General features: G+C 42.8%; 1 protein-coding gene and 1 long non-coding RNA gene across 4 annotated transcripts in view; one reads left to right on the forward strand and one right to left on the reverse strand.

The window, feature by feature from the left end:
* Window positions 1-17,565, reverse strand: part of mcph1 (microcephalin 1) — a 363,873-nt gene extending 346,308 nt beyond the window's left edge. The window contains exons 1-3 of one of the 3 annotated variants that reach the window (XM_041188255.1): window positions 17,530-17,565; window positions 11,942-12,036; window positions 10,373-10,464 (exon numbers count right to left, since the gene is read on the reverse strand). In XM_041188255.1, coding sequence (XP_041044189.1) covers window positions 10,373-10,464; window positions 11,942-11,978 — 129 coding nt within the window. In that variant the 5' untranslated portion in view covers window positions 11,979-12,036; window positions 17,530-17,565. Of the gene's footprint in view, window positions 1-10,372; window positions 10,465-11,941; window positions 12,037-12,894; window positions 12,943-17,332; window positions 17,472-17,529 lie in introns of those variants that run through there. The other 2 variants (XM_041188254.1, XM_041188256.1) reach the window with 2 other exon arrangements.
* A 228-nt stretch (window positions 17,566-17,793) lies between these two features.
* Window positions 17,794-21,445, forward strand: LOC121277816. The gene is made up of 2 exons (XR_005942976.1): window positions 17,794-17,879; window positions 20,637-21,445. It is a non-coding gene; the product is annotated as an uncharacterized LOC121277816 (long non-coding RNA).
* The last annotated feature ends 4,520 nt before the right edge of the window (window positions 21,446-25,965 follow it).

The raw sequence follows: 25,965 nt of genomic DNA on the forward strand, positions 1-25,965 counted from the left end.
GTGTACCATTTACATGGTGCACTGCAGAAACTCACCAAGACTCCTTAGGCAGCACCTTTCAAACCCACAACTGCTACCATCTAGAAGGACCATGGGAACACCACCACCTCTAAGTTCCCCTCCAAGCCACTCACCATCCTGACTTGGAAATATATTGCCGTTCCTTCACTGTCACTGGGTGAAAATCCTGGGAACTCCTTCCTGAAAAACAATGTGGGTACCTACACCAGGAAACTGCAGCAGTTCAAGAAGGCAGCTCACCACCACCCTCTCAAGGGCAATTAGAGATGGGCAATAAATACTGGCCTAGCAATCGAAGCCCACATCTCGTAAATGAATGACAAAAAGAACTTCAAAGTTCTGGAGAGGTACCATCAGTGGTACCTTTGCAAGATCCTCCAAACCCAGTAACAAGAAAGATGGTCTAACAACAGTGTCCTCTCCCAAGCCAATATGCCCAGCCACTAGGCACTAATCACTCAAAACCAGCTCCGCTAGGCAGGAAATGTTGTTCGTATGCTAGACACAGACTCCTGAGATAAAAACAAAAAAACTGCGGATGCTGGAAATCCAAAACAAAAACAGAATTACCTGGAAAAACTCAGCAGGTCTGGCAGCATCGGCGGAGAAGAAAAGAGTTGACGTTTCGAGTCCTCATGACCCTTCGACAGAACTTGGGTTCGAGTCCAGGAAAGAGCTGAAATATAAGCTGGTTTAAGGTGTGTGTGTGGGGGGCGGAGAGATAGAGAGACAGAGAGGTGGAGGGGGTTGGTGTGGTTGTAGCGACAAACAAGCAGTGATAGAAGCAGAATATCAAAAGATGTCAACAACAATAGTACAATAGAACACATAGGTGTTAAAGATAAAGTTGGTGATATTATCTAAACGAATGTGCTAATTAAGAATGGATGGTAGGGCACTCAAGGTATAGCTCTAGTGGGTTTTTTTTTTTATTTTATATAATGGAAATAGGTGGGAAAAGGAAAATCTTTATAATTTATTGGGAAAAAAAAGAGAAGGGGGAAACAGAAAGGGGGTGGGGATGGGGGAGGGGACTCACGACCTAAAGTTGTTGAATTCAATATTCAGTCCGGAAGGCTGTAAAGTCCCTAGTCGGAAGATGAGGTGTTGTTCCTCCAGTTTGCGTTGGGCTTCACTGGAACAATGCAGCAAGCCAAGGACAGACATGTGGGCAAGAGAGCAGGGTGGAGTGTTAAAATGGCAAGCGACAGGGAGGTTTGGGTCATTCTTGCGGACAGACCGCAGGTGTTCTGCAAAGCGGTCGCCCAGTTTACGTTTGGTCTCTCCAATGTAGAGGAGACCACATTGGGAGCAACGAATGCAGTAGACTAAGTTGGGGGAAATGCAAGTGAAATGCTGCTTCATTTGAAAGGAGTGTTTGGGTCCTTGGACGGTGAGGAGAGAGGAAGTGAAGGGGCAGGTGTTGCATCTTTTGCGTGGGCAAGGGGTTGTGCCATAGGAGGGGGTTGAGGAGTAGGGGGTGATGGAGGAGTGGACCAGGGTGTCCCGGAGGGAGCGATCCCTACGGAATGCCGATAAGGGGGGTGAAGGGAAGATGTGTTTGGTAGTGGCATCATGCTGGAGTTGGCGGAAATGGCGGAGGATGATCCTTTGAATGCGGAGGCTGGTGGGGTGATAAGTGAGGACAAGGGGGACCCTATCATGTTTCTGGGAGGGAGGAGAAGGAGTGAGGGCGGATGCGCGGGAGATGGGCCGGACACGGTTGAGGGCCCTGTCAACGACCGTGGGTGGAAAACCTCGGTTAAGGAAGAAGGAGGACATGTCAGAGGAACTGTTTTTGAATGTAGCATCATCGGAACAGATGCGACGGAGGCGAAGGAACTGAGAGAATGGGATGGAGTCCTTACAGGAAGTGGGGTGTGAGGAGCTGTAGTCGAGATAGCTGTGGGTGTCGGTGGGTTTGTAATGGATATTGGTGGACAGTCTATCACCAGAGATTGAGACAGAGAGGTCAAGGAAGGGAAGGGAAGTGTCAGAGATGGACCACGTGAAAATGATGGAGGGGTGGAGATTGGAAGCAAAATTAATAAATTTTTCCAAGTCCTGACGAGAGCATGAAGCAGCACCGAAATAATCATCGATGTACCGGAGAAAGAGTTGTGGAAGGGGGCCGGAGTAGGACTGCAACAAGGAATGTTCCACATACCCCATAAAGAGACAGGCATAGCTGGGGCCCATGCGGGTACCCATAGCCACACCTTTTATTTGGAGGAAGTGAGAGGAGTTGAAGGAGAAATTGTTCAGCGTGAGAACAAGTTCAGCCAGACGGAGGAGAGTAGTGGTGGATGGGGATTGTTCGGGCCTCTGTTCGAGGAAGAAGCTAAGGGCCCTCAGACCATCCTGGTGGGGGATGGAGGTGTAGAGGGATTGGACGTCCATGGTGAAGAGGAAGCGGTAGGGGCCAGGGAACTGGAAATTGTTGATGTGACGTAAGGTGTCAGAGGAATCACGGATGTAGGTGGGAAGGGACTGGACAAGGGGAGAGAGAAGGGAGTCAAGATAACGAGAAATGAGTTCTGTGGGGCAGGAGCAAGCTGAGACGATCGGTCTACCGGGGCAGTTCTGTTTGTGGATTTTGGGTAGGAGATAGAAGCGGGCCGTCCGAGGTTGGGCAACTATCAGGTTGGAAGCTGTGGGAGGGAGATCCCCAGAGGAGATGAGGTCAGTGACAGTCCTGGAAACAATGGCTTGATGTTCAGTGGTGGGGTCATGGTCCAGGGAGAGGTAGGAGGAAGTGTCTGCGAGTTGACGCTCAGCCTCCGCGTGGTAGAGGTCAGTGCGCCAGACAACAACAGCACCACCCTTGTCAGCGGGTTTGATGACAATGTCAGGGTTGGACCTGAGAGAATGGAGTGCAGTAAGTTCAGAGAGAGACAGGTTAGAATGGGTGAGAGGAGCAGAGAAATTGAGACGACTAATGTCGCGCCGACAGTTCTCAATGAAAAGATCGAGAGAAGGTAAGAATCCAGAGGGAGGGGTCCAGGTGGAGGGAGAATATTGAAGATGGGTAAAAGGATCCGTTGAACTGGGAGAGGACTCCTGCCCAAAGAAGTGAGCCCGGAGACGAAGACGGCGGAAGAAGAGTTCAGTATCATGCCGAGCCCGAAATTCATTGAGGTGAGGGCGTAAGGGTATGAAACTAAGTCCTTTGCTGAGCACTGAACGTTCAGCATCGGAGAGGGGAAGGTCAGGGGGTATAGTGAATACACGGCTGGGGTTGGGATTGGAAGATGGGGTGGGGACGGAGGGACAGGCAGGGGTGGAGGGTCCTAGATGGGTGTTGGTGTCGATGAGTTGTTGGAGCTTGCGTTCCTTAGCACTTGAGAGAAAGAGAAAAAGTTTCTTGTTGAGGCGTCGGATGAGCCGAAGGATAAAATGAAACTGGGGGCACGCGCAGCTTTGAAAAAGGGTACGGCGGTGCTGCTGGAGGGAGAGGTCGAGTGTGTTCATATGGCGGCGCATGGCACTGAGAGTGGATTTCAGAATGTGACGGGAACAGCAGTCCGAGAAACGTTTTATGTCCCGGAGATACCTGTAATCCTGGGTGGGTTCGAAACATGAGGGGTGGAATTTCAGTTGAAATCCATGTGGGGTAAGTCGGAGACGGAGACAGTCACTGAGAAAGGAGATATGGCTGTGAAAGCGGGTTTTAGTAAACACCTTGTCAAACACTAGGAGAGAAATGGAAAGCAATGAAGGTGAACAAGGCAACAGAGAAATCCGGAAATCTTGTCGCAGAGAGGAACAGAACTTCTTCAAGGAGGTAGGCATTTCTTGAAGAGCAGTGGCAGTCAATTAAACACACTCCTGAAGCAACTTGGAACTTGGTCGCAGGAGGAGACTCCCAGAAGCGAAAATGCTATAGTGAAGTCCTCAAAGCATCGCAAAGAGATCAAACATTCCTGCCAACTAATGAAAGGCTCCAGCTTGCAACCAACCAAAACAGAAAAGGGAAAACATCGAACAAGTCAGAAAACCTCATCAGGAACATGCAAAGACAAAGTCGAGAAGTCGAAAGGAGTTCACAAACTCCTAAACACTTCATCTGCTTAACCCTTCAAGCACCACCTGCCCCACATGTAGCAGAGTCTGCACACCATTCATTGGACTTATCAGCCATCTCATAAGAACATAAGAAATAGGAAAAGGAGTAGACCATTCGGTCCCTCAAGCCTGCTCCGCCATTAAATATGATCATGGCTGATCATCTTGCGTTTTGAGTTCCACATTCCCATCTAGCCTTGATAACCTTTGATTCCCTTGCCTAACAAGAATCGATCTACCTCTGCCTGAAAAATATTCAATGACCCCACCTCCACTACCTTCTGAGGCAGAGAATTCCAAAGTTGCACAACTCTCAGAGAAAATATTTCTCCTTATCTCTGTCCTAAAAGGGCGACCCCTAATTTTAAAACAGCGTCCCCCTAGTTCTGGACTCACCCACAAGAAGAAACATCCTTTCGACATCCACCTTGTCAAGGCCATTAAGGATCTTGTATACTTCAATCAAATTGCACATCTGCTCTTCTAAACTCCAGTGGAAACAAGCCCAGTCTGTGCAACCTTTCCTTATAAGACAACCAATCATTACAAGTAATAATCTAATAAACCTCCTTTGAACCACCTCCAATGCATTTACATACTTCCTTAAACAAGGAGACCAAAACTGCACACAGTATTCGAGGTGCAGTCTCACCAATGTCCTGTATCCTTACTTTTATGTTCAATCCCTCTTGTAATAAAGGATAGCATTCCATTAGCCTTCTTAATTAAAAACAAAAACAGAATTACCTGGAAAAACTCAGCAGGTCTGGCAGCATCGGCGGAGAAGAAAAGAGTTGACGTTTCGAGTCCTCATAACCCTTCAAGAGAACTGATTTTTACCTTCTTAATTACCTGCTGTACCAACATACTCACTTTTTGTGACTCATGTACTAGAACACCTAGATCCCTCTGCACCTCAGAATTATGCAGCCGTTCTCCATTTAAGTAATACTCTGCTTTTTTGTTCTTCCTGCCAAAGTGAACAACTTCACATTTTCCCACATTGCCAAATCTTTGCCCACTCACTCAACCCATCTATATTCATCTGTAACGTCATGTCCTCTTCACAACATACTTTCCTACCTATCTTTGTGTCACCTTTGCCCACTCACTCAACCCATCTATATCGATCTGCAACCTCATGTCCTCTTCACAACATACTTTCCTACCTATCTTTGTGTCACCTGCAAATTTAGCTACCACGTCTTCATTCCCCTCATCTAAGTCATTGATGTAAATCACAAAAAGTTGAGGCACCAGTACAGACCCTTGTGGGATGCCATTCGTCACATCCTGCCAACCAGAAAAACACCCACTTATCCATACTCTCTGTTTTCTACCAGCCAGCCAATCTTCTATCCATGCTAATATGTTACTCTACTTATGCTTTTATTTTTCGTAGTAATCTTTAATGTGGCATCTTATCAAATGCCTTCTGGAAATCCAAGTACCGTATGTCTACAGATCCCTTTTATCCACTGTGCATGTTACTCCTTCAAAAAACTCCAATAAATTGGTTAAACATGATTTTCCTTTCACAAAACCATGCTGACTCTTCCCAATTATCTTGGGGTCTTCTGAATGCCCAGCTATAACCTCCTTAATGATCAATTCTAATAACTTCCCCAGGCAGACGTCAAACTAACTGGCCTATAGTTTCCTGCCTCCCTTCTTGAAGAGGGGTTATATTTGCTACTTTCCAATCTGATAGAACCTTTCCAGAATCTAGTGAATTGGGACCTGGAGACTTGCCAGCTTGCAGCTCCACCAATTTGCTCAGTAACATTTCCCTAGTGATTTCAATTTCTCCTGCTCACCACCTGATTTGCAGCTATAACTGGAATGTTCTTTGTATCCTCTATAGTGAATACAGAAGCAAAATATTTGTTCATTTCTTCCACCATTTCCTTATTATCCACTATTAACTCCCCACTGTCATTCTATAGAGGACCAACACTCACTTTACTTATTCTTTTCCTTATTTACCTGTAGAAACTCTTGCTATCCGTTTTTATATTTCTAGCTAGCTTCCTCTCATACTCTGATTTCTTTCTCCCGATTAGCCTTTTAGTCATTCTCTGCTGTTCTTTATATTCTGTCCAATCATCTGTCCTGCCACTCATCCTTGCAGAGTTGTATGTTTTTTCCTTAAGTTTGATGCTTTCCTTAACATCTCTAGTTACCCACAGATGGTGGGTCCTCCCCTTAGTATTTTTTATATAGTAGGAATGTACTGATTCTCAATACTCTGAAATATTCCCTTAAATGTCTGCCACTGCTTCTCCATTGATCTATCCTCTAACCTAGTTTCCCAGTTCACTTCAGCTAGCTCAGTTTTCATCCCCACATAGTTGCCCTTATTTAAGTTTAAGATACTTAAACCCACTCTTCTCCCTTTCAAACTGGATGTAAAATTCAATCATATTGTGGTCGCTGCTAACTAGGGGTGCCTTTACTCTGAGGTTATTAATTAATCCTGTCACGTTACACAATATCAAATCTAATATAACCTGCTCTCTGGTTGGTTCCAGAACATGCTGCGCTAAGAAACTATCTCAAAAGCATTCTAAGAACTCTTTATCCAGGCTACTACTGCCAATCTGATTTTTCCAGTTATGTGTAGATTAAAATTACACATGATTATTGCCGTCCCTTTATCACAAGCACACAATACTTTTTCTTACACTGTGGCTACTGTTAGAGGGCTGTAGACCACTCCCACTAATGACTTTTTTCCCCGACTATTCCTCATCTCCAACCAAACCGATTCTACATCCTGATCTCCTGAAGCAAGGTCATCTATAACTATTGCACCAATGCCCTCTTTGATTAACCATGCTACCCCTCCACCTTTACCTAGATTCCTATTCTTCTTAAATGTCATAGACCCTTCAATATTAAGGGCCCAATCTTTGTCATCCATTCACCTCCTGATTAGCCACATCTCCATAATTGCTATCAGATCATATTTACTTACTTCACTGTGGGCCATCAATTCAGTTACTTCGTTATGAATGATTCAGTTTTGTCTTTTTGTGACCTTTGTAACATCTAATCTTGACTGTTGATGTATTCTTAGGTTTTTTTTCTCTGTCTCTTCCTGCCATTCTCTGACACTCATTTCTCATATTATATTTTGCTCTACTGTATTGACTTTACACCTAGAATTGCTACCTCTACCCAAGCTTGATCCCTCAACCCTCTTGTTTAGTTTAAAGCCCTCTCTACTTCCCTAATATTTGATTTGCGAGGACACTGGTCCCAGCATGGTTCAGGTATAAACCGTCCCAATGGTACAGCCCCACTTTCCCCAGTACTGATTCCAGTGCCCCACAAACCAGAACCCACTTCGCCCACATCAGTTTTTGAGCCATGCATTTGTCTTTCTAATCTTATTTGCCCTATGCCACTTTGCACATGGCTCAGTTAATGATCCAGAGATTTTTATCTTTGAGGTTCTGCTTCTTAATTTGGTACCTACCTCCTCATACTGGCTTTGCAGAACCTCTTTCCTAGTTCAACTTACATCCAGTTTGAAAGGGTTTAAGTATCTTACATGGACCACGACAACTGGATCCTCCCCCTCCCACTGTAAGTTCCTCTCTAACCCTGAGCAGATGTCCTGAACCCTGGCACCAGGAAGGCAACATTGTTGTCTGGACTCTCGCTCTTTGCTACAGAGAATAGTGTCAATCCCCCTCGCTATACTATCCCCAACTACCACTACATTACTTTTTGCTCCCTCCACTTGAACAGCTTCTTGTACCACTGTGCCATAGCAGCCAGCTCATCCACCTTGCAGACTTCGCTTTCATCCACACGGGTTGTGAGCACCTCAAACCTGTTTGACAATTGTAAAGCCTGTGGCTCCTCCCCTAATGTCTGCTTGATCCCATTACCTGCCTCACTGACAGTCACATTCTCCTGTCCCTCACAGCTGACCAAAACAGATTACCCTTTTAAAAATGGAGGTGTGACTGTCTTCTGGAACAAAGTATCCAGATATTTCTCCCCCTCCTTTATGTTGCGCAGTGTCTGCATTTCAGCTTCCAGATCAATAATCCTGATCCCCAATTCCTCAAGCTGCTTACATTTCCTGCGGACATGTTTGTCATGGATTGCCTTGGCGTCCAAAAGCTCCCACATCTCACAGCTGCAACATAACACCTGTCCCACCACTCTAACTTATGTTATTTAATTTACTTTAATTACTTCTATGTTTGCTGCAATTTACTGGGTTTATTGAATGCTAATACCACTGACAACTAAAAGTTATATGCTTCTTAACTGCAAGGTATGTGTTTTAGATACTTATTTAAATTACTTTATTTTTATTGCTTTTTTAAATCTTTATTGTTTGATTTTGATTTTAAAGTTTTCAAATTTTGGTTTATTATTTTAAAGTTTTAGTTCTTTTTATTTATAAATCTACCTTAACGCACCTGTCCTAAGCTGGTTTCTCACACACTGTCCCTTAGACTGAGCACTTAGCGGCCAATCAACTTACTAGCTTCCTGTGACATCACAGTTGCTTTTTTTCCTGGACTGCAGCCTCACAGCAGCTGAAACAGTAAAACTGTTGACTGTATCCCGCTGGTCTGCTCCGCTCCGCTCTGACTCCCAGCAAGGTACCCAAACTAAAGTCCCCACCGCTCTCCGCGCCCTTTTAAAGCTGAAATCCCCGCTGCTCTCGCACCCTTTTCAAACTGAAGTCTTTCCTACTCTCCCCGTTAAACTGAAGTCTCTCCCACTCTCCATGTCACTTTTAAACTGAAATCTCTCCCTCTTCCGCGTCCTTTTCAAACTGAAGTTCCCACCTCTCTCCGCGTCCTTTTTGAACTGAAGTCTCTCTTGCTTTCTGAGTCCTTTCTAAACCCTTTTTAAATCTCAGAACCCAATGAACCGGACTGGAAGCAAGTCATCCTCAATCCCAAGGGACTGGGTAAGAAGAAGAAGAGGCTCATTACCTTCTCACAGTGGTATGCTGAGATCAAGTGAATGTATCTAGCTCCAGGAAATCAAACGTGCGTCTTATCTCTTCTTGGTCACTGAGTGCACTGAGCTCAAGTTCATTGCACCATTTTAGTCATACAGAAATTTCTAATCAGTCAATGCAATATATTCACTTAATTGATTACCTTTAAATACGATTTTTAATCTTTGCCAAACAGATTTTCCAGACACAGAAATATTAGAATGCTTACAAAGTAAGTATTGTTTTTCTTGTTTTAAATGTACTACTACAAAGGGAAGTCAAAGAACACAAGAAATAGAAGCAAGAGTAGACCATGTGGCACATCAAGCCTGCTCTGCCATTCAATACAATCATGGCTGATCTTGGGCTTCAACTCCACTTTGCTGCACACTCTCCTTATCCCTTGATTCCCTGGGAGATTAAAAATCTGTCTATCCCAACCTTAAGTGTATTCAACGATGCAGCATGCATAATCTTCTGCGGTAGAGAATTCCAAAGAAGCACAGCCCTTTGACTGAAGTAATTTCTCCTCATCTCAGTCTTAAATGATTGACAACTTATCCTCAGACTGTGCCCCCAGTTTTAGATTCCCCAACCAGCGGAAACAATCTCCCAGCGTCTACCCTATCATCCCCATTCAGAATCTTGTATGTTTAAATAAGATCACCTCTCATTTTTCTAAACTCCTGAGAATGTAGGCCCAATTTACTCAACCCCTCATCCTAGAATAACTAACTAATATTTAATAATTGTCTGAAGAACTATTTCTTAGATAGTCTGACAGCATCATGCAAGATAATTTTTCCTAGACACCGTACATTTGTGTTCTTATATTCAAATGCATATATATTGAATTTACAGTACATGCATGGACAACATGATGATTCAAATTGCAATGCAATTGTTATCAGTACTGTGTTAGTCTTTTTTTGGAAGTAATTTATGATTAAAATATTTTACCAATGGAACTTAATAGAAGTTAGTGTAGCAGCCAAATATATGTTATGAAGTTCTATGTTTATGTCATGTTCGCACTTAGAAGAGCTACTTTATGACATATCATCTGACAAGAGGCTTCCTCGTGGCTGACTTGACAGCTGCATTCAATTGTGAATCGAACTCCTGTATCAATGTCACAATGAGACCTGGCAAAGTAGTAGCTAGGAATAATACAAAGTAACCTTTCGCATCCAAAGACCACCGATTGATAAGTGACAAAAAATACCATTTTCAGATTTCAGGTGCAGTTTTGCAACCTTGCATGAACAGTACTAAATATATTAAAACATCTCTGTAGAAAGCAATACTCACTTTGGCACCCATGTCAATCAAGTGGCCTACGAATGGTTTTGAATAGTTTTCAGTTTTGTTTGAGGACCATACCTCCACAAATGCCACAACATCTGCAGAAAAATTGCAATCAATTAGTAACAATAATATCACATGCAATGATCTAAGTCAAATTTTAAAATCAAGGACTTCTAAGTTCGTTTGAAGGCTCCTGAAAATTCACTGGAAAAATACTGTAACACTAAAAAAACATAATGAGGTAAAAAAAACAATTAAACCTTAAAGGGTTTATAACTCTATAAGTTTGTATTGTTTAAAATATTTAATATATTTTCATTTCAGTAAAAGTCACTTCTATCCTCCCTCTACCCTTCCACTCCAGTATATTCCAGTGTGGTTACATATGTTCAGCAGCTCATCATCTTTGACTATGTTACAGTAATATGAAGATGTTAAACAGACTGGAGTTCTGTTATATCACAGGCAGTAAAACTTATAAAAATCATACTAGCACAGCCATTTAGAGCTCTCTGTGCAACAACCCAACTAACTAGATTTATATTGGGAATCCAAAGCACAGCTACTAAGAAACACATTTTAGGGAGTGGTTGGCAGTTTTGTATCAGCTTTCACAACAGTGTGAAATGTTTATATGCATTAAATGAATGAAGCCACTCATGAGTTACAATCACCCATGTACCTGCATTTCTGGAAAGAGTGAGCAGGAAATGACAAAAAATGGTGGTTATGTGTAAGGCAAAAAAATAAATAAAATAAACGAAGCCTATGTTTATGTATCAAAATGTCACTCGTTTTTAACAAAATCCAGTCAAAGGAAAGGATTAAAACAGGTTTCCCAGAGGAAGCATTGTGAAGCACTTCTACATTTACATTCTTTTAATACTCTTTCCTTGTGCAACAACTTGCATTTATATAGCAGCTTTTTCGTTGTAAAATATTCCAAAGCAGTTCACAGGAGTGCTATCAAACAAAACTTGACACTGAACCACCCAATAAGGAGCTTTCTGGACAGATGTCCAAGAGCTTACTCAGAAAGGTAGTTTTAAGGCAGTGCAAGGAGAATATTACGCATCTAATAGCCCCAATACCTGAAAATCAAAGAAAATTCATCTCACCTACAAAATTCACAACTCCTCTGCAGCCCAGCTGGTTCAATAACTTCTGGTGTTTGAGTTATTTTGTTTCAATCCATGCAGAACTAATATTTTGTATTTTAAGTATAATATTGCCATCATTCTTTGGTATACAATATACAATCTTTACTGATTACAGAAGATTAAAATTGTCACTTCCAGCCTTAAAAATTCATCCACATTGAGGTCCAGCATGTTTTTGGGAGAGCATGTATCCAGCTGGCATATATACACACCATTGTACAAACGTGAGAGTTGATTTATAAAGCAGACAAGGCAATAATCATGTTGAAATCTTTAAAAGACAAAGCTCAGTTTAAATTCAAATATATTGTTGTTCCAATGGTACCATGAATTAACTTTGTAACAATGGAAGTATTTTCTGATTCAGCATCATTAGCTTCACAATTGGATAATCTACATGCTTGTTCAGTACCTTGGAGAATAGCTTTTCTGCTGCAATCACTGGCCATTCTGCAGGAGTCTGTGCAATGGTTCTTTGTCCCAGTCAGGAAATTTCCAAAAGATTAGCTGTACAATTATATTAAAAAAATATAATTTTGGAATTGTGTAGCAATATACAGGCTTCACCATATTTTTAAAAATGCAGAAATACATAGCATGACCGTCAGCATCTGAAAAGATATTAATATTTTGGTTAGAAATTCTTTCATCAGAACTACAAAAGAAAGACTGGCCCTTCATAAAGTCGAAAAGAGAAGTGATGGAGCAAATATTGTAAATAATAGCTCATGGGAATTGGTTTAGAAAGGCAGCAGCTAAGTAAAACAGATCTTAAACAGAAAGGAGCAAAATGGAATATGAATGGGACAAAGTAGGCCCCAGAGACAACACTGGGCAAAGACAGAGATCCAGATCATAACTTATTGTTGAAAGTGATAAATTTTGAGGGGTTAGTTGTTCAATCTGAACAGAAATAAAAGACTATAAAGTGTATTGCAACAAATAACTTAAGAGCTTAAGATACAAGTATTGAGTGAACATATACTGTAACAGCTAGGAACTACAGTACATAGCTAAAGTTAGGAAAGACAACAACCAAAGATAACAACCTGGATGAAACTGTGTCAAGTGTCCCCAAGGTGAACCAGAGCATCCCGAACAAAAGCAGAACTGCCTGAGGTGACAGCACATAACTTGCTACAAATGGAGAGATTGTAAGATCTTATATTCTTATCACAAAGGGACAAATTTAGAACCTGAAACTTACCAATGGTATGAAAATGCTGACATAAAGGTGCTAAATTGCATAAATCAAAAATAATCTTGTGATACTGTTACTAAACAAACACAGCCCCTGTTGAGACAATGTAATACATAAATTACTGTTGGTCTTAAATTTAGGTGATGTTAATTAATGTTACATACCATTGCTTTTGCTGCAGTCTTCAATACAATTTGGGATATGATTAATTATTTCACGATAGAGGCTGCAAAAAAAGTAGTGCTAGTTAATGCAATCCTGGCTGACTTCATTGTAGAAGCCTCAAGTGAATAGAGTTCAGCTGCACTTCACTCAGGATTGCACTGTAATCTTGTTGCAAATAGGTCTGGTTTTGATAACCATTGGCATCTTTCAAGCTCAGGTTTATGGGATGAACTAATTTTGGTACCAAATATAAAACTCAGACGAAGATAAACAGCAATCCTATTATCTGATGTCTACAGAGGAAAGAGCAGAAAAGGTTTGTCTGAAGACCTCCAAATCACACACTCAAATTTCAAATACGATATTTTTTGCATCACTTGCAGGGTTTAGAATTCATCTATCCTATTTTGCAGAGGTTGGCTATACTTTTATCTTTCTTCTGACCATCAATAAAGCAGGCGTATAATATGAAAGGACATTTGATGAAAACTTTAGCAAGACAAAGGAACTTCATTTTGAGGTTGTCATATTACAGACCCTTCAGTGTTAGCAGTAAGTGACCACTGGGCATATCTTAGTTTGTATGAGGCATCCAAGAAACCTCATATCACCTTAAGCATCTTATGTAAATTCGAACTATATTACCACACACTTGTCCACCATTTTTCACCAAGAGTTTTGCAGCACAGCTGTTACGATGTATTTTCTCTGCAACTGGAGTTTCTTTAAGGAATTATCCAACCCAAAGGTTAGTCTTCACTTCCAACAAGCAGCACAATTTCCAGCATAGAAAAATACAACTAGAACAAATAAATTTAAACCCATGGTGTTGGGGTGGTATATTAGCATGGATAGAGGATTGGCTAACTAATAGAGGACAGAGAGTTGGGATGAGAGGGGCATTTTCAGGATGGCAACCTGTAACTCATGGGGTGCCACAGGGATCAGTGCTATGGCCACAATTATTTACAATATACATTAATAACTTAGATGAGGGAAGTGAAAGCATTATCACCAAGTTTGCAATGACACAAAAATAGGTGGGAAGGCAGGTGGTGAGGATGACACAGAGTCTACAGAGGGATATAGACAGGATAAGTGAGTGGGCAAAAACTTGGCAGATGGAATATAATGTGGAGAAATGTGAGGTTATACACTTTGTCAAGAAGAATAAAGCAGCTGAATATCTGAATAGCTGAAAGACTACAGAAAGCTACAGCACAGAGGGATTTACGAGTCCTCGTGCATGAATCACAAAAAGCTAACATACAAGTTCAGTAGGTAATAGGGAAGGCAAATGGAATGTTGGCCTTTATTTCAAAGGGAATTGGGTATAAAAAAAAAAAAATCATGTCAAAAATATACAAGGCATTAGACCACACCTAGAATGCTATGAACAGATTTGGTCCCCCTATCTAAGGAAAAATATCCTGGCATTGGAGATAGTCCAGAGATGGTTCACTAGGTTGATCCCAAGGATGGATGGATTTTCTTATGAGGAGAGGTTGAGTATGTTGGGCCTGTTTTGGAGTTTAGAAGAATAAGAGGCGACCTTTTGAAAAATGTAAGATTCTTAGGGGGCTTGACAAAGTAGATGCTGAGAGGTTGTTTCCTTTTGAGAGAAAGTCTAGGACCAGAGGGCATAATCTCAGAGTAAGGGGGCGCCCATTTAAGGCAGAGCTGAGGAGAAATTTCTTCTCTCAGAGGGTAGTGAATCTGTGGAATTTTTTTTACCACAGAGGGAAGTAAAGGCTGGGTCGTTAATTATATTCAAGGCTGAGATAGACAGATTTTTAATCAGGGGAATAGAGGGTTATGGGGAAAAAGCAGGAAAGTGGAGTTGAGGATTATCATATCAGCCATGATCTCATTGAATGGCAGAGCAGACTCAATGGGCCGAATAGCCTACTTCTGCTCCTATGTCTTATGGTTCCAGGACCTTAAATCCAAGGAGTTAAAACAAGGTGTTGAGTACACGCATACGTATTAGATGCAGGAGTAGGTCACTCAGCCCTTGGAGTGTGCTCCGGCACTCAGTAAGATCACAGCTCATTTGGTTGTAACCTCCCACCTACCCTGATAATCTTTCACCCCCTTGCTTATCAAGATACTATCTAACCCTGCCTTAAAGATATTCAAAGCCTCTACTTCCACTGCCTTTTGAGGAAAAGAGTTCCAACGAATCACGACCTTCTGAGAGAAAAAAATTCTCTTCATTTGTCTTAAATCAGTGACCTCATATTTTTAAACAGTAATCCCTAATTCTAGAGAGGAAACATCCCCTGCACACCCAACCTATGAAGGCCTCGCAGGATTTTAAAGGCTTCAATCAAGTCACCTCTTACTCTGCTAAACTCCAGTGGATACAAGCCTAACCTATCCAACTGTTCCTTAGAAGACAACCCACCCATTCCTGGTATTGGTCCAGTAAACCTTCTCTGAACTGCTTCAAATGCTCTTACATCCTTCCTTACATAAGGAGACCTTATTTTGCCATATTTCTTCATAAAGGATATCATTTTACACATACAAAAGTTTTACGCATACAAGAGTTTTTTTTCAAAAGAGAATTGTTCAAACTGAAAACAAGCTGGTGATTCAGAGAGGGGATTCAAGAGCTTCAAACGCAGGCACAGCCACCAATGGTAGAGCAATTAAAATTGGGGAAAGTGAAGAGTTCAATGAGTGAAGATATCTCAGGACTTCGGGCCTGGTGATGACGTGGACGGATTTGAAAACAAGGATGAGAATTTTAAAAGAGGTGCTACTTAAACGGAAAACAGTGTAGGTCAACGAATACAGCAGTGATAGGGGACTTAGTGTGGATAAGGAAGAAGACAGCAGATTTTTGGAGGATAAGTTTATGGAGGGTAGAATCTGGGAGACTTGTCAGAAGGGCATTGGAATAGTCAAGTTTCAAGGTCACAGTGGCATGAATGGGGGTTCCAGCAACAGATGAATAAGGCAGGGATAGAGTCAGACAATGTTAGTGTTGGAAATAGGCAGCCACTGCTGGTTGTGGCTATGTGGTTGGTAAAAATTTTGCAGGGCTGAAGTTGCAGAGGCTCTGAAGGATCTTGATTACACTGCCCTCTCAGTCTCGTCTCCAACTTCTGTAGTTGTTCCTTATGCCTAATGCCAAAAATCAGATGGTAGGTAGCCTTTCTTTCACACCTTTTTCAGTGTCAGGATATAATTTCGGTGACACTAACTCCACCATCGACCAGAAAGGCATCAGGAATGGTTGTGCACACATACTCAGCCTGCACTTCAACTGCCGGCACATGTGCAACTGATCCTGATGCCTTCCCGGTCAGCAACTGGAGCATTAGCGTTGTGGAAAATCCCAATTCATGCACAGCCTGGCTAGCTGATTTGATAGTTAACAGGACTCTTAATCCCAGGGTCATTGTCTCAAACCCAAAATATTGATATTGTTTTTTTATTATTTATTTATTTTTATTTTTTATTGAAACACTGAACAATTATGATGAATGAAGGCCTTTGTCAGATACAAGAATTACAAAGAATGGACATGGTATTAAGCCCAGTTACCAAAGAACACAAATAGCAAACGATAATAATTAATAACCAACAGTGTCTAACAGCTAGAAGGATAAGGGCTGCAGATAGATGGGATCACCACCACCTACAAGTTCCCCTCCAAGCCACTCACCACTGACTTGGAACTACATTGTCATTCCGTCACTTTCACTGGGCCACATTCATGGAACTCCCTTCCTAACAGCACCGAGGGTGTAGCTACACCACATGGACTGCAGTGTTCAAGGCAGCGGCTCACCACCATCTTAAGGGCAATTAAGGATGGGCAATAAATGTTGGCCTAGCCAGTTAAGCATACATTTTGTAAAAGAACAAAATTTTAAAAATCAGCACTTCTCAAATTCTTTTCTATAGCATTTGCAAAAGCCCCTACTTAAAAAAAAGCCATTCCCCAATGTATTTCTAATAAGAATTTTAATAATGGTTGGCAAGTGAACAGGACATTTGGGGAACAGACAATCCTAAAATTTTAATTTGCTCCCCAATAATACATTTCAGTTTGCTGCTCAAAAATTAATTGCAGCCGTCTGTCTAGGTGCAAATGATAAAAGGGAGCACCAGTTGCATCGAAAATCATCTCACTTTCTGTAAGTGGCACCGCCTCTGCACATGTCTTTCTGTAATAGGATATTTGCATCGAGTAATGAGGGGGACACATCAATGTCCTGTTATTGGGGTTGGACTTGTGTTCTGGTTCTCCCACTGTACAACCCTTAGCCTAACATATTTACAACTCCCTGAAACAATAACTCTGTTTCTCACTCCACAGAGGTTGCCAGACCCATGCGGAGTCTTTCCAGCACTTTCCGTTTTCACTTTACACTTGCAGCACCCGCAGTTATTTTGCTTTTCCTTGAGATGAAGCCACCTTACCCCTTTCCCAGACGCCAAGCTGAGGCTCAGCAACCCGCACCGCGCTCAGCTCTGCACGAAGACAAACAAATTAACCCCGAGACAAATCGACAGTCAACGGCACAAAGATCCAGGTCAGGCCGAAACGCTTTACTGAAGCCTCGACTCATCACAACCCGATTTAAAATGATTCTCAAAGTCCCCCGCCCGCGACTAACCTGTCGCTGCTCTCAATGAAATTTAAACATGGCGGGACAAGAGCGCTTGCCGCTAGGTTCGCCGGGAAAAGAACACGCTGCCAACTGTCAGTAACTGATCTGGAGGCGGAGCCCGGGGGAGGAGGAGGGGCTGGAGGGAATGGGCTGCGGTGGGACCGGAGGCTAGGGGAGGGGCTAAGTAAAAGGGCGGGGCCTGAGGATAGGGAGTGAGAACCGCGGGCACAGGACGCGGCCGGAGGGAAGGGGCTGGGCTTGGGGTATAGGGGTGGGGCGAGGCCTGGTATGAGGGCTTCCTGTGCTACGATATCAATTGCATCCACGATAGGTTCAGCTTTTCCTCCTTTTTGAAAGTGAGTATTTTGAGTCATCGTGGGGAATCACTGACATTTTCGGTCGGACTGGCAGATGTCTTGTAGCAATGCTCACTGAGTCAAAGGAGAAGCCAAAATGTCAGGAATGCAGTGAGGAGATGTCGCACACGGTACCTATGGTCACTTATACACATGGTCACTTTTTTAGCTGCTTTTTTTTATTGCTATTTCTTTGCCTCTCGTGCTTTCGTTTTTCTTGTTCTCTTCAGCTTCTCTCCCCTTACTTTTATCAACTTCTCTCTGTCATGTTTCTCCCTCTGTAGTGTGCAATTTCATGAAATGGTTTCCCAGTGCGTGGCATGGAGAGCCAAGTGTTGTGTTTTACTATGGGGTTGCTTTGCTCATGAACCCGTTGCATGCTTGTCTGTTGGCAGGTGAGTCAATTACAATATACTGCAGATGCTGAGACTAATATCAAATGAAGCGCATGCTATTTATTTACACAAATAGAGCACTAACATGAGGCGTGCTTGTCCAACCAGACTCTAGACTAATATTAACATGGTAGCCCGTGCTACACAACTATTGGGTCTTAGACTCACATGGTCAATTTGCTCACATTCCCTAAAAGGTGTAATACACCTCAGATTACCACACCAAGCATGCGATTTTTAAGAAGATTTTGGGTGAGAAACTGCAACTCATTAGTGCCTCTTTTTTGGCTATTACGCATGCACTTTGGATGCCATCCGGGCAGTCTAAGTACACGGGCACTCCTGTAATTTGGTGAAGGCGTTAGCATGAAATATTTAAAGCCAGTAGATTATGACATCACACAGATTTAACACCAGCAGTGCCATTTTGGAGCTCAACACCCCAGCCAAGTCCCTGCCTTAATCTCGATGGAAGGACCATCATGGCTGATGACTCCAATGCACATGTGCGGACCATGCAGAGAATGATGCAAGCCATGCTGCCGTGTTAAACATGATAGGGCAGACCACTGACAAGCTGAAAAAATACTTCTGCTACCTGGGTGGCTTTGGAGGAAATCTGCAGTGTTCATGTGTCAGGATTCATGGTGGTCTGCAGCACGATACAGCACCCTGCCATTATGCGGGGATAAACCGTGCCTCCAACTATCCATTGAGCAACTGAGGAGCAGGAACATTAGGAGGAGGAGGAAGAGGAAGGGAGGAAGCAACCTAGACAGCCCCATTTTCCCGGGACGACCATGAGGAAATCATCCGAGTAGGATAACAGGAATCAATTTCTCATTTAACAACAGTCCCTAAGTAACTGACCACAAAGTGTCTGCTTGACCACAACGCAAAAATCAAATCCACTAAAAAATAACATTCCAAATCAAATTTATAATTTATAAAACTTAATCACTAAATTATTACAGTGCAGAAGGAGACTATTCAGCCCATTGTGTCTGCATCAGCTGTGCTAATGAACATTTCAGCCAATGCCATTCCCTGCCTTCTCCTCATAACCTGACACATTCTTTCTTTTCAGATAACTGTCAAGGTCCCTTTTGAGTGTTTCATTTGGACCAGCCTCCATTACTCTCTCAGGCAGTGCATTCCAGAACTTAGCCACTCGCTGGGTGAAAAAGTTTTACCCAAGGCCATTTTTGCTTCTTTTGCCAATTACTTTAAATCTGTGCCTCTCGTTCGCGATCCTTTCACCAGTGGGAACAGTTTCCCCCTATCTATTCTGTCCAGACCCTTCGTGATTTTGAATACCTCTACAAAATCCCCTCTAGGCCTTCTCTTCTCCAAGGAAATCAGTCCCAACTTCGACAATCTATCTTCATAAGTGAAGTTCCTCATCTCTGGAACCATTCTTGTGAATCTTTTCTGCAATCTCTGCAATACCTTAACAATCTTCTTAAAGTTTGGCACACATAACTGGGCGTAATACCCCAGCAGAGGCCAAATTATGTCTTATACAAGTTCAACATAACCTCCTTGCTCTTGTACTCTTTGCCCCTGTTGATAAAGCCTAGGATACTGTATGCTTTCTTAACCATGCTCTCAACCTATCCTGCCACCTTCAATGATATGCAGATATAAACCCAAGTCCCTCTGCTTCTGCATTCTTTGTAGAGCTATACCCTTTATTTTATATTGTCTCTCCATGTTCTTCCTAACAAAATGACCTCCGCATTGAACTTCATCTGCTACCTATCTGCCTATTCCACGAATTTGTCTCTGTCCTTTTGAAGTTCAACACTAAGTTCTCATAGTTCACAATGATTCCAAGTTTCCTATCATCTGCAAACTTTGAAATTGTGCCCTGTACACCAAGGTCTAGATCATTAATATATATCAGAAAGAAGGAAGGGTTCCAACACTGACCCCTGGGCACTCCAGTTTTAACCTTCCTCTAGCCTGAGAAACACCCATTAACCACTAATCTCTATTTCCTGTCACTCAGCCAATTCCACATCCTTGTTGCTGTTTATTCTGTGAGCTATAACTTTGCTCACAAGTTTGTTGTGTGGTATTATGTTAATTGCCTTGTGGAAGTCTATATACACCATATCACCAGTATTGTCCTCATCAATCCTCCATGTTACCACTTCAAAAAACTCCGGCAAGTTAATTAAACACAATTTTCCCTCGAAATCCATGCTGGCTTTCTTTAATTAACCTGCATTTGTCCATGTGACTATTAATTTTGCCCCAATTGTTGTTTCTAGAAGTTTCCCCACCACCGAAGTTAAACTGAATGGCAATGTAGTTGCTGGGCTTATCTTTACATGCTTTTTTGTTTGCAATTATCCAGTCCTCTGGTATCGGCCCCAAGTCTAAAGAAGATTGAAAAATTATGACCGGTGACTCTACAATTTCCACTCTCACTTCCCTTAATATCCTTGGTAGCATCTCATCCGGTCTTGGTGCCGAATCCACTTTAAGTACAGACAACCTATCCAATACTTCCTCTACGTCACCATCTCCCTCAAGGTACCCCTTGACCTGGAAGCTGTCCCAACAGGAAGGCATGTGGGCAGAGACGAAGGAGAGCTGCAGCAGATGAAGAACAGAGAGGGCACATTTACAAGGAGCTGTTTTTGTAAAACAGTTTAAAAGCACAGAAAACTGAAGATAGGATTGGAGCAAAGATTGTGAATTGAACAATTCCACAGCTATGCTTCAGTTTTTTCAGAACCGACCGGACCGTTTAAAGAGGCTTATTAAAGGAGCCAGATAAAGGAGTCTCTGGGGAATCTGTTCAGTCAAGACTATTGTGAACCTAACTAAGGAAGTTCTGCAGGAACTTGTCATTTGGTTCACAACTGCTTCTGGGGGACTCACATGGAGTGGAGCTACCATTACAGGTGACTCGAGATCCAAATTCATTGAGAAAGAAAAGTGAAAGATTCTGCATTCAGAAGGCTAAGTTGGAAAGACTAAGATTGCATGTGATGCCACATTTGTGTGGGGAGTGATACAAATACTTGTAAACCTCATGAAATAGTCTTTCTTGTATCTGTTATTCCACGTTTAATTTATAATTCATACCGACTGTAATTTACCTGTTAATTCATGTTCAATTTCTGATTTGTGCTAAAGTAAAAGCCACAAAAAGTGGAATCCTGTTGGTAATTTCCTCATTTGTGGAATATTCAGTAAATTTGATTATTTTGGATTATGGTTTCCCCACAGGGATTGTAACATAAACCACACTCCAGAACTTGAACACACAAATCAATGTTGATGTTCCAGTCCAGTACTGAGGGAATGCTGCATTGGCAAAGGTGCTGTCCTTTGGATGAGATGTTAAATCAAGATCTTTTCTGTCCCCTCAAGCAAATGTGAAAGATCCATTGGCACTATTTTGAAGAAGAGCAGGGGAATTATCCTCAGTGCCCTGGCCAATGCTTATCTCTCAATAACATCACAAAGGCAGGTTATTTGGTCATTATCACATTGCTATTTGTGGGAGATTATAGAGTGCAGATTGGCTGCCATGTTTCCTGCATTATAACAGGGACTAGCTCCAAAAGTACTTCATTGGCTGCAAAGTACTTTGAGACCTCCAATGTTTGTGAGAGACACCATATAACATAAGTTTTTCCCTTTGATTTTCATGAAGTTTGCTGCCTTTGCCCACTAATTGCCCATTAAATGCACCACAATCTTGACAAACAATGACTCATACCTCACAATCAATGTCTCACATCTCAGTTTACACATACTACCAGCTATTCAATGGTGGCAGGCACATCACTGAAACACATTGCACCACATAAACACACTCACTGACACACGTCCGACTCTCTTACAAGACACACTGCCTCATAATAGGAAGCTGCAGCAGCTAACTGGCAAGTGGCAGGCATGACTACACGTGCTCACTCTCATGGAGGAGAGGATGCCTGGAATAATCAGAGAGGCCCTCACTGGGGCAGTGACCAGCAGCGGAGCTGAAACCATCGAGGATGATGGTCTGTTCCAGTCTAATGCTGCAGCCAGGAGAAAAAGGATAGCACAGGTGTCTGCTCCTAGTAAGGGTTGCACACCAGTTCTGTGGCAGAACACATGGGTGAGAACCTTGGTGTGGTAGCAAATAGAGAAAGGCTGCATTAGCATGTACACAAAAAATGCTTGTGTACTGACAGGCCTGCCAGAGAGCCTGTTGTCAATGTCAAGGAGCTTCGAGGAGTCTGGGTTCAACTTGGCACAGCGTATTGCGCAGATCTTGGAGTCCATCATTTTTGGTGTGGGAGTGGCAGCCAACTCCATGAGAGCTCTTGTAGAGTGAACCATGATGCAGCTCCCATTGCACCATAAGCAGAAGGCACCCAATATGTGCGTGCTGCAGTGGAAGCCCAAATTGTCTTCATGAAATCTCTGCTTGTTGTCATGCAGGCTGACTGCTGCCAGCATAGCTGAGGATACCCATGTTCAAAGGGGCTTTTGAGGTTTCACAGCAGTCTGGCAATCTGTCCTCCAATAGATAACTAGGATTGCTGAAGTCCTGCCCTATGTGTGTGACAATTGCTCCGCAGGGTAGGAACCTGCTGTCTTCTCTCAGAATAACAACATTTGTACCCCAACCGCTGCTACTCCACCAGTGCCCCTGCTGTTGCCTGTCAATCAGTACAAACTGCTATCACCAATGCAAAAATGGTGCAGTCCAAAGCCTGGCCTTCTAGGCCCATAGGCCTTTGTAGGTATCCTGCAACACCATCTGCAGTCTCTTCCACTGAAAGTCAACAGCCTTCCACCGGCCATGCTTCAGCCATTGGTGAGAACAAGGCCAGGCAAAGATAACATAAAGGCAGGCACTAAGAGAATGCAAAAGGGTGATTAGTTGATTATTGTATGGATTATTGGGCGTTTTGATGGATAAAACTGGTATGGAATGGGTGCTCTGGTGGCTTTTATTTCAGGATTGTGACCAAGGAGATGCTAGAATGGTCCCTCTTAGAGGGACAGTAAAGTGTGGAACTATTGAGCAATGTGATCTGGGGAACAAGCAGGAGAACCGGGGTCTAATGATGCACTGACGGACAGCTCATCCAGAACTTGAGTGTGCCAGCTGCCTCCTCCCTTCCTCCTCTCCCTCTTCCTCCTTTTCCTCTTCTTGCTCCTGTTCCTGAGTTGGTTGCCAAATCCATCGTGGTAAGGGCTGCGTCATCATGACATCTGGATGGTGGAGGATACAACGGACTACCGGGAATCAGGCCACCTGTCCCAGCAAGTACTGGAAGGCTTCTCTGGAGCAGTCTAAGTCACTTCAGTATTCAATGATCTACTCGGTAGCAGTATGCCTCTTATTTATCAGCATTTGCCACATGTGGTTAGTCTACAGAACGGAATCATCAGCCAGATGTAGAGCCATAGCCCTTGTCACCAAACTGTAAGCCTCTGGTTTGATGTGGTTTGATTGTTGGAACAACAAACTGCAAGGATGAACAACTCATGAGCACAGCCAGGATAGTGGGCATTCAGTATCATGATGTGCTGGGTGTGGTTGCACAATAACAACACGTTGAGTGAGTGGTAACCTTTGTGGTTATGGCATGTCTCAGCTTTGAATGCAGTGCTTGCAAAGCCTGGTGGATACAATTGATGACACCCTGCACCATGGGAAAGCAGGCTACCCTGGCAAAGCCATGCCTATTCTTTCTGTATCTCCCTGTTCAGAGAGAAGACAATGAAGTCCCCTCTCCTGGCATGCTGATCCTCCATCAGTTCCCAGATGCAGAAATGTATGATGAATTGAAGGTGTTTGTTACTTGTCTGGCCTGCAAGGACCCACTGGTGAAAAAGCATCAGTGCCACTAGCGTCTTGACAACCACCATCTGCGTCATCATTGCTCTGCCCTGAGTCTGCAGGCCTGGTTCAAAGACATGGTGCAGTTCTGTGTCCACAGCTTTGGTGAATCACAACCACAAATTCCCCCTGCTTCTGGCTTAGGTGGAGGTAGACAAAGTGCTCCCTGAAGACGGGGGTGGATATGGCCTCCTTTTGAGAGTGTTTCTTCCCTTCCTCCTCCACTCTCTTTGTGGGCAGCTTGTTTTCTTTGTTACCCCTGCTCCATCTTGCTCTGATGCTGCAGTCCAAGGACATCTGTAACTATCACCCTCATGACTGGGAGCAAGTGGTGATCTCCTCTAAGTACACAGTGTTTCCACAAACTCAGCAAGAACCAGTGAAAAGTAATAAGCAACTAGCCTGCAAGTTGGATGATGAAGCCCTAAATAACACAGGTGGAGATCCCTTGTGCCCCTGTTCAGCTGTGCATGTTTAAGAGAGGACATCACCTAGAGTGACAATGTCAAAAGTGAACAGGTCGCACATCAAATTAACTTTAGATGCTGTTATATGTCACAATCTACCTACTCTGCACACTACCAGCACCATGGAGCCAAGTTTTGCAACCATTATCTGATAGGGGTCTTCAAGAGTGAATCGTTGCAATAATTGATCGGCGAGATGTTAATAAGACGATATAAAGTTATACAATAGTGAAAAAAAAGGGTGATTGGAATGTGGAATACTTTACCACAAGCTGTTGAATCAAAATCCATAAATTCTTTTAAAAGAATCCGATGTTTGATTGAAAAAGAAGAATAGTCTTAGAAAATATTTTGTATTGCTGAAAAAGAGACATGTCGAAGCTTTTTGTCTTGCACTCTTCAGGATACTTCTCAAGAATACCAATATAAGGGGAAAACAATAATTTATACTGTATGTGAAGAGAGTGCTGATTTGTTGGCAAGTGGACTCTGATTGCTATGGAGAATGCACCAGTGATGGTGACTGCCAAGCATGGTTTGAAATTTAAACCAGGCAACTTGACCCTAATTGGTCAATGCATTGCCCTGAGGAATGAGTCAGCAAATGGCTATCGCTTATTTTGTTTAGTTGAACGGGTGCAATGTATGTACATGTTCTGTCTGCAAAAAACAGGCCCCTGTATATTAATATATGTAGCTTCCAGTACATGTAAATGTGCCACACTGTGAGCCCGACTGACAATCTTAAATTGGTTGTCAGTGTAATTCTTAGCACATTGAGGATTATTTAGCAAATGTTGTTCAGTCGCGGAATCACATCTAATGTCGAACACTATGTTTTGCATTTTGCAAGCATGGGCTGATTGGGTACGGTGTGTACCTTGTCCGTTGCGAACAGTGGCTGGGGCACACTGTTTGATACGATCCAGCAGTCTTTGGGATGTACGCCCTAAATATATAGCATCACTGGCACTGAAATTCATATACCACATTAATCATTTGTGTGATGCAAGCTTGATGCTGAAATAGGGTGTGCCAAAGGCATCCTGCAGGGGAGGTGGTGGTATAGTGGTATTGTCACTCAGCTAGTATTCCAGAGACCCAATGTAATGCTCTGGACCTGGGTTTGATTCCCACAGTGGTAGATAGTGAAATTTGAATTCAATAAAAATCTCAAATTAAAACACAACAAAACATTACCAATTATTATAAAAACCCACCTGGTTCACTCATGTCCTTTAGGGAAGGAAACCTTCTGGCCTACATGTGATTCCAGACCCACAGCAATGTGGTTAATTCTTAAATGCCCTCTGACCAAGGGCAACGAGCAATAAATGCTGGCATAGCCAGTGACACAGACATCC

This window comes from Carcharodon carcharias, chromosome 5, assembly GCF_017639515.1.
Source record: "Carcharodon carcharias isolate sCarCar2 chromosome 5, sCarCar2.pri, whole genome shotgun sequence".
Classification (NCBI taxonomy): Eukaryota; Metazoa; Chordata; class Chondrichthyes; order Lamniformes; family Lamnidae; genus Carcharodon; species Carcharodon carcharias.